This window comes from Thalassophryne amazonica, chromosome 13 (assembly GCF_902500255.1).
Source record: "Thalassophryne amazonica chromosome 13, fThaAma1.1, whole genome shotgun sequence".
NCBI lineage: Eukaryota > Metazoa > Chordata > Actinopteri > Batrachoidiformes > Batrachoididae > Thalassophryne > Thalassophryne amazonica.
In genome coordinates, this window is record NC_047115.1 from 3648134 (window position 1) to 3662888 (window position 14755).

Below are 14755 nucleotides of genomic sequence, written 5' to 3' on the forward strand. Positions count from 1 at the left end.
ACAAAGCTGATGTCTGCGCTCTGTCTCTCACAGCTGGTGAAGAACAACAAGCTGAGCGCCCTGACGAAGGATCTGTATGTGGAGAATTCACAGCTGCTGAGCGCTCTGCAGGTTACCGAGCAGCGGCAGAAGAATGCAGAGAAGAAGAACCTCACGCTGGAGGACAAAATCAGCGCGCTCCACAGACTGCTGAGGGAGACCGTCTCCACCTCCCTCGCCACGTAGCCACTCAGCAAACACCATCAGCCAAGTCTCAAACACAGCCAATCACAGGTCAGCTTACTGACCGTCAAATGGGTGCCGTGTGGCACCGCCATGTGTCACAGATCCGGGATGAAGAGGAGCTAATGGCTGCTCGAGCTTGTCAACATGGTGCCGCGTGGAAACTCAGGGGTGCTGACAGACAAGTTGCCACGCGGCACCACGACAATCACGTTTCTCTTTAAAAGCTTTTCTTCTTCTGACCTCGTGTCACTTCCTGTCTGGAGTTTGTGGCGCCGCGTTCACAGGATTTCATGTGTAAGAGTGATGTTTGTGGATTTGGGGGCGGGGCTTTGCTGACTGTCAGGTACTTGTTTTTGTGAAGTATTTCAGCCATGATGGTATTAACGTCACATGACGGATTTTTAATATTTGTATTATTTTAAAAGGCAGACTTATTTTTGAGAAGTAATAAAGTGTTGGAGACTTTTAAGACCCTGCCCACTGACCGTTATTTTAACAGACTTGTTAAACCGTCAGCAGTGTGTCAGTAATTAGAGGTGACAGGAGTCCTTTGTGATATGCATGACCTTTGACCTCCCAGCTGTGCTGGTGCACTTGAGATCTAAAAGAAAATGCTGCAAATATTTTAGAAAAAACTTTTATTTTGGTAACAGAAAACGTGATTAAAAGTGAGGTCCACAGCCTCCACGCAGGATGCCATCATCAGTCCAGATGTTGCCATGGTAACACACCATGATTGGTGGCTGCGGGTCACATGATGATGCTGCAGGTGTGTTTGATGACATCACAACAGGTTTCTCCAGCCTGGGATTCATGAAACCTTTTCAGCAGAAGTCCTCCTTTAGGAGACCACATGCTCCAACACGCCCTGACGAATCAGCTGCTCACATTTCCACCTTGGCAGGAAGTGCTGCATGGAAAGAGAAGGTGAGTGTTCAGCATGTGGCGTTACCACATTCATCCTGAGTCAGGACACAAAAAACAGCTCAGCTGGGTGGACTGAGACCATGCAAAGAAAGGGTCTTGTCCAAGGACAGATGTAGCGTGAGCAGGATTCAAACCCATGTCTACAAATCTGTAGACCAGCTCCTGACCCCCTTATCTACCTGCTCCATCCAAACAGCTCAGATTACTTGAGCACAACATCGCCCCCTCAGATGAAAGTGAGTGTGACTGGTTGAGGGGACGGACTGGAGCCTGCCAGCAGTGTCTCCAACTCCTCAGTAAGAAAAGTAGCTATTGGCTGTCCTAAGAGTCATTAAATGACATCATTGTCTAATTTGCATAATATGATGTAAGAGATGCTGTAGGAAAAAAAGACAAAAACGTGAATAAAAACACCTTAATATTTAGAACTACAAATAAACGATTCTTGATTTACTGGTTAATTTTAATGGCAAAATAAACAATCACTTCTCAAAATAAAATAAGTCTGGAGACTAATCAGACCTCCATCCAGACTGGCAGCCTCTTAATTTATCACATGTTCATTTGTTTCAATTCAATTTAATCATCTTATAAAGCGCCAAATCACAACAAAAGCTGCCTCAAGGCGCCTCACACAGAACAGCTCAATATAAAATTTTAAATAAGTAAAAATTAAAAAATTCAAATACATAATTAAAAACACAAAAGAATAAAACATATAAATAAATAAAGGCTATTCATAAGAGAGAATAAAAATAGGTTTTAAGTCTTGACTTAAAAATGTCCAACTCTGGAGTCGGGCGGAGTTTCCACTTCACACAAGTGTTAAATGTTGCCTACTTTTACACTGTTGACTGTACGTACAGAGCAGCTCACAGGTAACTTCGCAATCAGGATTCAGGTCGGTGCGCCTGGGCGACAGGTTCTGGTAGCCTCTGGCTTAATGGGCTTCTTCAAGTGTGTCTGATCTTTAAGGGCAAATGCAGCCCTGAGAACGCGTCGTCTCGTGGCGGCGGCCCTGAGAACGCGTTGTGATCCTTTAGGCTTTATAAGCTTATTGATGTCTTATCTGACTTTCAGTCTGGACAGAAACCATTTTATTGTTGGCTTACAGCTAAACATGTTTCTTTACTGTGCAATGAACTGAATGTTTTCTTATCATTTACATTTACTCATATTTTAATTAAATTCAATATCAAACAGAAAATGCATCTGAATAGTGCAGATAATCTCAACCGCTTATGTTGTTTGTAGAAGGATAACGAGGCTTGTAATCTTTTCCAAAGAACTTCTAATTAGCACAATTTAGCAGCCTTGAACATTAAATTATGCTGTGGGCCTGTTGTGTATTTTACTGCTCACGTTGACAAGACTCAGTGGTTAGTGAGTAGCACACTCTTGTGGTGACAATATGCAATAGCAACTGAGCGGCCGCAGACTGTAGATCAAGACGCAATGCCACGTTCACACTGGGCACGACGCGAGCGACAGGCGATGGCCACAAAAGTTCAAGCAACGCGACGTGATGCATGCGAATGAAGTGACACAAATGAAGCAATTTTGAGCGATTGGCACGTTTGTGGTGCTATATCGTGTCACGTTGCCCTCCTCCCCAACTTGAAAAATCTGAACTTTTTCGTCTTGTCGCTTCGCAATGACCAATCAGGGACTGGATATGTAGAGACGTGGAGAAGTCTGGAGTTTATATTTGATGTGGACATGTCCTGTGTCTGGCAGCCAGCCTGTGAGCAGGACTTATGTCCCTTTTGTCCTTTATTTCATTTCAATTAGACAGAGTTTGAGGGGAGAGCGAGCAGCACCACAGCAGCAGCTATTTTTTTTTTCACGTGCATGCGCGAACGATTCGTCGGTGTGAAGATAATTTTATTAATTACACAGATGTATAACAAAACAAATGGTGACTGGTTTATAACACGATGACAGAGTTTGAGGGGAGAGAGAGAGAGGAACTGCAGCGGCAGCCAGTTTTTTTTTTTTTTTTTTTTTTCTTTGTTCGTATTTGCGCACGCGAACAGGACAGGAGGTCCTCAAACTGGGTCCTGGAGAGGCAGAAGTACCGCTGAAAGAGGTCGTCATCCAGACGCAGCTCCTGCAGCAAATAATGAAACTCCCGGAATTGGGAACGTCTCATGAGGATGTTGTGAACCCAGCGACAGTTTGCCAGTTTTCCACAACAAATACAGCACAGCAGCACGCTCCGTGTGATCAAGGTCCACCATGATGACTCGACGTCAAGCGGAATGGAAGCTCCTCCTATTTGATGACGCAGGCAAATTTTCGCAGCAAAAGTTTCCGCCCAAGCAGAGCGACACACCGGGCGATGGTGGCGCATCCATCACCAGGCGAAGGAAGCGAATTTGTGGCATCACGTCGTGTGCAGTGTGAACGCGGCATAAGTCCCACTTTTGAGTCGCCAAACACCAGAAAAGTCTCCAATGACATCAGTCACTCGTCACTTCTGAGAAAAATAAGTTACCAAGAGGGTTTGGAAGGTCCCCAGATTTAGTGACAAAGTAACCAAGTTGGCAACACTACCCGTCCATATCGATGGTTTCTGTGCCGCAGGATTCTGAGGTGGTGTTTGGGTCCAAACCCACCCGGACTGACCTGACTGTTCTTCTTCAGCAGGATGACTGTTCCATCGTCGATCTCAAACTCGCCGTGATCCTTCAAACATCTCACCTGGGTAAGACGATGGAGGAGAGTCGCCTTTAACGTCTGCAGGTCAGAGGTCAAAGGTTATGCAGTTGTGGTTGCTCACCTCGATGTAGAGGCTCTTGGGTGGTTTGGTGTCCTGGGTGATGTCCAGCCCGTCCTCTCCACCCAGAGACCGCATGAAGGTGGACAGAGACTTTTTATACTGACTGAACCACTGCAGCTGAGACCAAACAAACCAGCATAAACATCCTGTGACTGTCAGCAGCAGCAGGAAGTGATGTCACGCTCACCTCCTCGGCACACATGTGGAACCTCACGTTGGCGGGCAGCACGCTGCCGTACTCCCAGCGCAGCACGCGGATCCTCAGCAGGCGGTCGTACCTGCAACACAAACACGACTTTAATGCTGGCTGAGCTGCCGCCGTCAGCTGAGGTGAAGATGGAAGCGGTGTGGGCAGGTACAGGTAGGCGAGGAGGCAGCGCTGGTTCCTCAGCAGGCAGCAGTGACGCAGTTTAATGGAGGGGATCAGCTCACCACGACCTTCGACCTTCGCTTCATTGCTGTGGAACAGAGGGGAAAAATAAAACAGTTTGGTTCAAAGGGAAACAAAAATCAAAACATTTGAGTTTGGTGTTAAAACGTAAAACACAAAGCAACAAATGCAGGTGAGGAAGCGAGCCGGTCCACTCACACGTCCTTCTGGTTCTGCTCATACAGAGCTTCCATCTCCTGTAGAACCTGCCGGAGTCCATCCTCCTGAAAACAGCACAAACTGAACCCGTTAGTCCCCCACCAGGTCTGTCAGAACCACTGCAGTCAGCAACTAGAACTGACACACGATGGTTCTGGTATCACGTTGGCACCAGAACAGTTTGGTATTGAAGAACCACTCTGTGTCCTGCACTAACTAATGGGCTTTCAACAAACTGGTCTCAACAGTTGTCATGTGACATTTGTCTGCGAGACCGGGTCAGGGACTGTGCACCACCACACCCACCAACCACAGAGCCGCCTTGGGTCCTGGATGGCAACCGCCCCAGCAGACAACAGGTCCGTCCCCACCACTCCCAAAGTAACCTATCTGCTGCAGACAGGTGGAGTGTGGGTGTGTCTTCAGACAGCAGGTGGAGCGTGGGCGTGTCCACGTGGACTAGATGTGGTGTCTGATGTTCCCTCACAGTGTCAGTGATCCTACAGAGACGAGTCATTCCAGTGGGACCCAAAGTTCCTCCACAGAGACCAGGGCCCGTGTTCATGAAGCATCCCGAGGCTAAAAATAGCTCTTAGTGACATCATTCTAAGAAAAATGTTAAAACTCCTCAAATTCTTAAACCTGTCTTAGAATGGTAAATGGACTGAATTTATATCGTGCTTTTCCATCTGCATCAGACACTCAAAGCGCTTTACAATAATGCCTCACATTCACCCCGATATCAGGGTGCTGCCATACAAGGTGCTCACTACATACGGGGAACAACTAGGTTAAAGGCCTTGCCCAAGGGCCCTTAGTGATTTTCCGGTCAGGCTGGGATTTGAATTGAGGATCCTCTGGTCTCAAGCCCAACGCTTAACCACTAGACCATCACCTCCCATTTTCCCTTGGTAAGATGAAAGTTGGTCACAAAGCACCTTAGGCCTTAAGAGAGCTCCTAAGGTGCCAAACTGTTCAGAGGAGTGAGGAGGACTTTTAAGAAGCCTAAGAGTGTCTTAAACAGAGAAGACGGCAGAAAGACAGAGAGGAAGCAGAGACATTCTCCGTATGTTGGATGACAGTGAGTCAGTAACTCGATGGTGCAGAGATAATGTTTGTGGTCGACCTCATCAGGAACGAGTTGACTTTTCCCACCCAGCATAGTAACGGAATAACAGCTGAGATGAAGGTCATCACAACACTGATACCTGGACACGGGAACAATGTGACTTGTATGTAAACTCTATAACATTCACACATTTATAAATCTAAAAGTGATGTCATCAGCCAGAGTCTAAACTCAGCTGTTTGAGTTTGTGTGCTACAGTCTCTGCTGTCGCTTTGGATGACAGCACGTACCAGAGCTTCTCACAGTGTGGAAACAGAACAACAAGCTAATCACTATAATACAACCCCTGGCAAAAATTATGGAATCACCGGCCTCGGAGGATGTTCATTCTGTTGTTTAATTTTGTAGAAAAAAAGCAGATCACAGACATGACACAAAACTAAAGTCATTTCAAATGGCAACTTTCTGGCTTTAAGAAACACTATAGGAAATCAAGAAAAAAAGATTGTGGCAGTCAGTAACGGTTACTTTTTTAGACCAAGCAGAGGGGAAAAAAATATGGAATCACTCAGTTCTGAGGAAAAAATTATGGAATCACCCTGTAAATTTTCATCCCCAAAACTAACACCTGCATCAAATCACATCTGCTCGTTGACATTGACCCTATGCCATGACATTGACCCTATGTGTCTTTTTGCAAGGAATGTTTTTGCAGTTTTTGCTCTATGGCAAGATGCATTATCATCTTGAAAAATGATTTCATCATCCCCAAACATCCTTTCAATTGATGGGATAAGAAAAGTGTCCAAAATAACAATGTAAACTTGTGCATTTATTGATGATGTAATGACAGCCATCTCCCCAGTGCCTTTACCTGACATGCAGCCCCATATCATCAATGACTGTGGAAATTTACATGTTCTCTTCAGGCAGTCATCTTTATAAATCTCATTGGAACGGCACCAAACAAAAGTTCCAGCATCACCACCTTGCCCAATGCAGATTCGAGATTCATCACTGAATATGACTTTCATCCAGTCATCCACAGTCCACGATTGCTTTTCCTTAGCCCATTGTAACCTTGTTTTTTTCTGTTTAGGTGTTAATGATGGCTTTCGTTTAGCTTTTCTGTATGTAAATCCCATTTCCTTTAGGCGGTTTCTTACAGTTCGGTCACAGACGTTGACTCCAGTTTCCTCCCATTCATTCCTCATTTGTTTTGTTGTGCATTTTCGATTTTTGAGACATATTGCTTTAAGTTTTCTGTCTTGACGCTTTGATGTCTTTCTTGGTCTACCAGTATGTTTGCCTTTAACAACCTTCCCATGTTTGTATTTGGTCCAGAGTTTAGACACAGCTGACTGTGAACAACCAACATCTTTTGCAACACTGCGTGATGATTTACCCTCTTTTAAGAGTTTGATAATCCTCTCCTTTGTTTCAATTGACATCTCTCGTGTTGGAGCCATGATTCATGTCAGTCCACTTGGTGCAACAGCTCTCCAAGGTGTGATCACTCCTTTTTAGATGCAGACTAACGAGCAGATCTGATTTGATGCAGGTGTTCGTTTTGGGGATGAAAATTTACAGGGTGATTCCATAATTTTTTCCTCAGAATTGAGTGATTCCATATTTTTTTCCTCTGCTTGGTCTAAAAAAGTAACTGTTACTGACTGCCACAATCTTTTTTTCTTGATTTCTTATAGTGTTTCTTAAAGCCAGAAAGTTGCCATTTGAAATGACTTTAGTTTTGTGTCATGTCTGTGATCTGCTTTTTTTTCTACAAAATTAAACAACTGAATGAACATCCTCCGAGGCCGGTGATTCCATAATTATTGCCAGGGGTTGTAGTCAGCATGTGAATGAGGTTCCTTCAAACATTTTCACTGTGTAACAGTTTTGCTGAGTTTCATCATTATGACATTAAGTTATTTTCACATTTCAGGTTATATGATTGGTTGATTTCACTGTTCATTCATAACCAGGTGTGCATTTGTTTTTTGTTTTTCCTCTTTCCAATCACAGCTCTTAGAGGACTGTGTCACATCTAGCATCGGGGTCAACCCCGCCTCCTCAGAGATAAAGGTTTCTGTCCCCTCCTTGCTCAGATACCTCCTGGATCACTCTGAGGCTGAGTTCGGAACTCCCTGAGATGCTTTGTGAATACGGACCCCGGTACCAAAGACACCCAGTCATAACTGGAGGTCACTGGTTAGAGTCCAAGTCTGACAACCAGACAGTAAAGCTTCTTTCACACTGGGCCAGCACAGAGTTGCGTAATGTGGCGTACTGACTACACCAAGTTTGTGCAACCCCATGTGGCAATATGCTGAGGGATGCACAGGGATTCACGACATGGACGAAAAAAATTAAACGCTTAATTTACACTGACCTGCTCTACGCAAGTCTATGCAATGCTGCATTACCATTTGCCAGTCCAGCAAAAATCCTTGAGGGTTTTTTTTATTTTTAATTAGTACATACCTGCATTACTAGATTTTATTCATCCCACTGGACTCTGCTGAACTTTGCTGGCAGTGAAACTTCAAAGCCACAGAAGAAGAAAAGGTGGACCAAAGCCCCCCCGCACACACCATAGGCAGCCATTCCTGCGTAAGACACACAGCACAATGTAACTCTACGCAGATCTGGTGTGAAAGGGGCAGGAAGCACCAGGACCCTAAAGATGAACCTTCATTCTCCTGTAAAGATCAGCATCACCAAACATCTCTGACCTTTGACATCACAACTCCATAGGATCTTTCCTGTTGTCTCTGGATCTCATTGACTGAGGACCCAGAGATGTGAACGTCCCTGCTGAGATCCATGAACATCTCTACGAGTTCAACACTTTGACCACATACAGAGACACTTCAGATGGATGAGTCCAGGAGGTCACTGAAAGCCTGGATCTTAGTCTGGACCCTGGACCATCACAAACCCAGAGACTGAAGATGCTAACTAGACGATTACTGGTGTACAAAATTCAGTTCTCCTGAAATAATGTGTTTCCCCGGTGTCAGGAGCGCGCACAGCAGCCGAACAGGTGGATTCCACTGATCCGTAAAATGATAACATGTAATAATTTATCATGTCAACGTTCTTATTTCATCTTTGACTTTACTGTTTCCAGTATAAAAATAAAATGTGTTCATGTTTTTGGTCTTCTTTTTTTTCCTGTTCCAACTCGAGTCACGTTCGCTTGAACGCAAAATGACGCATGTGCAGTGAAGGCAGTGGGCGTGGTGAGCTCCTTCCACCGGACAGATGAACTCACGCACGCAAACACTGTCCGCGAACTCACGCACGCAAACACTGTCCGCGAACACACGCACGCAAACACTGTCCGCAAACACACGCACGCAAACACTGTCCGCAAACACACGCACGCAAACACTGTCCGCAAACACACGCACGCAAACACTGTCCGCAAACACACGCACGCAAACACTGTCCACAAACACACGCACGCAAACACTGTCCACAAACACACGCACGCAAACACTGTCCGCAAACTCACGCACGCAAACACTGTCCGCAAACTCACGCACGCAAACACTGTCCACAAACACACGCACGCAAACACTGTCCACAAACACACGCACGCAAACACTGTCCACAAACACACGCACGCAAACACTGTCCACAAACACACGCACGCAAACACTGTCCACAAACACAGGCACGCAAACACTGTCCACAAACACACTCACGCAAACACTGTCCACAAACACGCACGCAAACACTGTCCACAAACTCTCACACACACTGTCCACAAACACACGCACGCAAACACTGTCCACAAACACACGCACGCAAACACTGTCCACAAACACACGCACGCAAACACTGTCCGCAAACACACGCACGCAAACACTGTCCGCAAACACACGCACGCAAACACTGTCCGCAAACACACGCACGCAAACACTGTCCGCAAACACACGCACGCAAACACTGTCCACAAACACACGCACGCAAACACTGTCCACAAACACACGCACGCAAACACTGTCCGCAAACTCACGCACGCAAACACTGTCCGCAAACTCACGCACGCAAACACTGTCCACAAACACACGCACGCAAACACTGTCCACAAACACACGCACGCAAACACTGTCCACAAACACACGCACGCAAACACTGTCCACAAACACACGCACGCAAACACTGTCCACAAACACGCACGCAAACACTGTCCACAAACTCTCACACACAAACACTGTCCACAAACACACGCACGCAAACACTGTCCACAAACACACGCACGCAAACACTGTCCACAAACACACGCACGCAAACACTGTCCACAAACACACGCACGCAAACACTGTCCACAAACACACTCATGCAAACACTGTCCACAAACTCTCACACGCAAACACTGTCCACAAACTCACTCATGCAAACACTGTCCACAAACTCTCACACACACACACACACTGTCCACAAACACACTCATGCAAACACTGTCCACAAACTCTCACACACACAGTCCACAAACTCACTCACACACACGCATGCAAACACTGTCCACAAACTCACTCACACACACGCCGCAAACACTGTCCGCAAACTCACGCACGCAAACACTGTCCGCAACACACGCACGCAAACACTGTCCGCAAACACACGCACGCAAACACACGCACGCAAACACTGTCCACAAACTCACTCACACGCACGCAAACACTGTCCGCAAACACACGCACGCAAACACACGCACGCAAACACTGTCCGCAAACTCACGCACGCAAACACTGTCCGCAAACACACGCACGCAAACACTGTCCGCAAACTCACTCACGCAAACACTGTCCACAAACTCTCACTCACACACACACACACACAGTCCACAACTCACTCATGCAAACACTGTCCACAAACACACGCACGCAAACACTGTCCACAAACTCTCACACACACTGTCCACAAAACACCGCACGCAGAACACTGTCCACAAACACACGCACGCAAACACTGTCCACAAACACACTCATGCAACACTGTCCACAAACTCTCACACGCAAACACTGTCCACAAACTCTCACTCACACACACACACACAGTCCACAAACTCACTCATGCAAACATTGTCCACAAACTCTCACACACACACAGTCCACACTCTCTCACACTCATGCAAACACTGTCCACAAACACACTCATGCAAACACTGTCCACAAACTCTCACACACACAGTCCACAAACTCACTCACACACACGCATGCAAACACTGTCCACAAACTCTCACTCACACACACACACACACACACACACACACACACTGTCCACAAACACACTCATGCAAACACTGTCCACAAACTCTCACTCACACACACACACACACACTGTCCACAAACACACTCATGCAAACACTGTCCACAAACTCTCACACACACAGTCCACAAACTCACTCACACACACGCACGCAAACACTGTCCACAAACTCACTCACACACACGCACGCAAACACTGTCCGCAAACTCGCGCACGCAAACACTGTCCGCAAACACACGCACGCAAACACTGTCCGCAAACACACGCACGCAAACACACGCACGCAAACACTGTCCGCAAACACACGCACGCAAACACTGCCCGCAAACACTGTCCGTAAACACACGCACGCAAACACTGTCCGCAAACTCACTCACGCAAACACTGTCCGCAAACACACGCACGCAAACACTGTCCGCAAACTCACTCACGCAAACACTGTCCGCAAACTCACGCACGCATACACTGTCCACAAACTCACGCACGCAAACACTGTCCACAAACACACGCACGCAAACACTGTCCACAACTCACTCACGCAAACACTGTCCACAAACACACGCACGCAAACACTGTCCACAAACACACGCACGCAAACACTGTCCACAAACACACGCACGCAAACACTGTCCACAAACTCACGCACGCAAACACTGTCCACAAACTCACGCACGCAAACACTGTCCACAAACTCACGCACGCAAACACTGTCCACAAACTCTCACACACACTGTCCACAAACTCACGCACGCAAACACTGTCCACAAACACACGCACGCAAACACTGTCCACAAACTCACTCACGCAAACACTGTCCACAAACTCACTCACGCAAACACTGTCCACAAACACACGCACGCAAACACTGTCCACAAACACACGCACGCAAACACTGTCCACAAACTCACGCACGCAAACACTGTCCACAAACACACGCACGCAAACACTGTCCACAAACTCTCACACACACTGTCCACAAACACACGCACGCAAACACTGTCCACAAACACACGCACGCAAACACTGTCCACAAACACACTCACGCAAACACTGTCCACAAACTCTCACTCACACACACACACACACACAGTCCACAAACTCACTCATGCAAACACTGTCCACAAACTCTCACACACACACAGTCCACAAACTCTCTCACACTCATGCAAACACTGTCCACAAACTCTCACACACACACACACACACACACACACACACACACACACACACACACACAGTCCACAAACTCTCACACACACACAGTCCACAAACTCTCTCACACTCATGCAAACACTGTCCACAAACTCACTCACACACACGCACGCAAACACTGTCCACAAACTCACTCACACACACGCACGCAAACACTGTCCGCAAACTCACTCACACGCACGCAAACACTGTCCGCAAGCTCACGCACGCAAACACTGTCCGCAAACACACGCACGCAAACACTGTCCGCAAACACACGCACGCAAACATTGTCCGCAAACACACGCACGCAAACACTGTCCGCAAACACACGCACGCAAACACTGTCCGCAAACTCACGCACGCAAACACTGTCCGCAAACTCACGCACGCAAACACTGTCCGCAAACTCACGCACGCAAACACTGTCCGCAAACTCACTCACGCAAACACTGTCCGCAAACACACGCACGCAAACACTGTCCGCAAACTCTCACACACACTGTCCACAAACACACGCACGCAAACACTGTCCACAAACACATGCACGCAAACACTGTCCACAAACACACTCATGCAAACACTGTCCACAAACTCTCACGCAAACACTGTCCACAAACTCTCACTCACACACACACACACACACACACACACACAGTCCACAAACTCACTCATGCAAACACTGTCCACAAACTCTCACACACACACAGTCCACAAACTCTCTCACACTCATGCAAACACTGTCCACAAACTCTCACACACACACACACACACACACAAACACTGTCCACAAACTCTCACACACACACAGTCCACAAACTCTCTCACACTCATGCAAACACTGTCCACAAACTCACTCACACACACGCACGCAAACACTGTCCACAAACTCACTCACACACACGCACGCAAACACTGTCCGCAAACTCACTCACACACACGCACGCAAACACTGTCCGCAAACTCACGCACGCAAACACTGTCCGCAAACACACGCACGCAAACACTGTCCGCAAACACACGCACGCAAACACTGTCCGCAAACACACGCACGCAAACACTGTCCGCAAACACACGCACGCAAACACTGTCCGCAAACTCACGCACGCAAACACTGTCCGCAAACTCACGCACGCAAACACTGTCCGCAAACTCACGCACGCAAACACTGTCCGCAAACTCACGCACGCAAACACTGTCCGCAAACTCACGCACGCAAACACACGCACGCAAACACTATCCGCAAACACACGCACGCAAACACTGTCCGCAAACACACGCACGCAAACACTGTCCGCAAACACACGCACGCAAACACTGTCCGCAAACACACGCACGCAAACACTGTCCGCAAACTCACGCACGCAAACACTGTCCGCAAACTCACGCACGCAAACACTGTCCGCAAACTCACGCACGCAAACACTGTCCACAAACTCACGCACGCAAACACTGTCCACAAACACACTCATGCAAACACTGTCCACAAACACACGCACGCAAACACTGTCCACAAACTCTCACACACACTGTCCACAAACACACGCACGCAAACACTGTCCACAAACACACGCACGCAAACACTCCACAAACACACGCACGCAAACACTGTCCACAAACACACTCATGCAAACACTGTCCACAAACTCTCACACGCAAAACACTGTCACACACTCACTCATGCAAACACTGTCCACAAACTCTCACCACACACACACACACTGTCCACAAACACACTCATGCAAACACTGTCCACAAACTCTCACACACACAGTCCACAAACTCACTCACACACCACGCACGCAAACACTGTCCGCAACTCACGCACGCAAACACTGTCCGCAAACACACGCACGCAAACACTGTCCGCAAACACACGCACGCAAACACACACACGCAAACACACGCACGCAAACACACGCACGCAAACACACGCACGCAAACACTGTCCACAAACTCACTCACACACACGCACGCAAAACACTGTCCGCAAACACGCACGCAAACACACGCACGCAAACACTGTCCGCAAACTCACGCACCGCAAACACTGTCCGCAAACACACGCACGCAAACACTGTCCGCAAACTCACTCACGCAAACACTGTCCGCAAACTCACGCACGCATACACTGTCCACAAACTCACGCACGCAAACACTGTCCACAAACTCACTCACACACACACACACAGTCCACAAACTCACTCATGCAAACACTGTCCACAAACACACGCACGCAAACACTGTCCACAAACTCACACACACACTGTCCACAACACACGCACGCAAACACTGTCCACAAACACACGCCGCAAACACTGTCCACAAACACACGCACGCAAACACTGTCCACAAACTCTCACACACACTGTCCACAAACTCTCACTCACACACACACACACAGTCCACAAACTCACTCATGCAAACACTGTCCACAAACTCTCACACACACACAGTCCACACTCTCTCACACTCATGCAAACACTGTCCACAAACTCTCACACACACACACACACACACACACTGTCCACAAACACACTCATGCAAACACTGTCCACAAACTCTCACACACACAGTCCACAAACTCACTCACACACACGCATGCAAACACTGTCCACAAACTCTCACTCACACACACACACACACACCACTGTCCACAACACACTCATGCAAACACTGTCCACAACTC

The 14755-nt window shown here is 47.5% G+C and overlaps 2 protein-coding genes across 2 annotated transcripts in view; one reads left to right on the forward strand and one right to left on the reverse strand.

Moving 5' to 3' along the window:
* LOC117523308 (ninein-like) overlaps positions 1-699 on the forward strand; it is a 142377-nt gene extending 141678 nt beyond the window's left edge. The window contains 1 exon segment of the mRNA XM_034184796.1: positions 34-699. Within this exon segment, the coding sequence (XP_034040687.1) occupies positions 34-225 (192 nt within the window). The 3' untranslated portion in view covers positions 226-699.
* A 347-nt stretch (positions 700-1046) lies between these two features.
* The window catches only part of gins1 (GINS complex subunit 1 (Psf1 homolog)), a 31339-nt gene continuing 17630 nt past the window's right edge, over positions 1047-14755 (reverse strand). Inside the window, exons 2-7 of the mRNA XM_034184863.1 lie at positions 4524-4588; positions 4294-4392; positions 4122-4212; positions 3935-4051; positions 3781-3855; positions 1047-1135 (exon numbers count right to left, since the gene is read on the reverse strand). Of these exons, the coding sequence (XP_034040754.1) occupies positions 1067-1135; positions 3781-3855; positions 3935-4051; positions 4122-4212; positions 4294-4392; positions 4524-4588 (516 nt within the window). The 3' untranslated portion in view covers positions 1047-1066. The remainder of the gene's footprint in view (positions 1136-3780; positions 3856-3934; positions 4052-4121; positions 4213-4293; positions 4393-4523; positions 4589-14755) is intronic.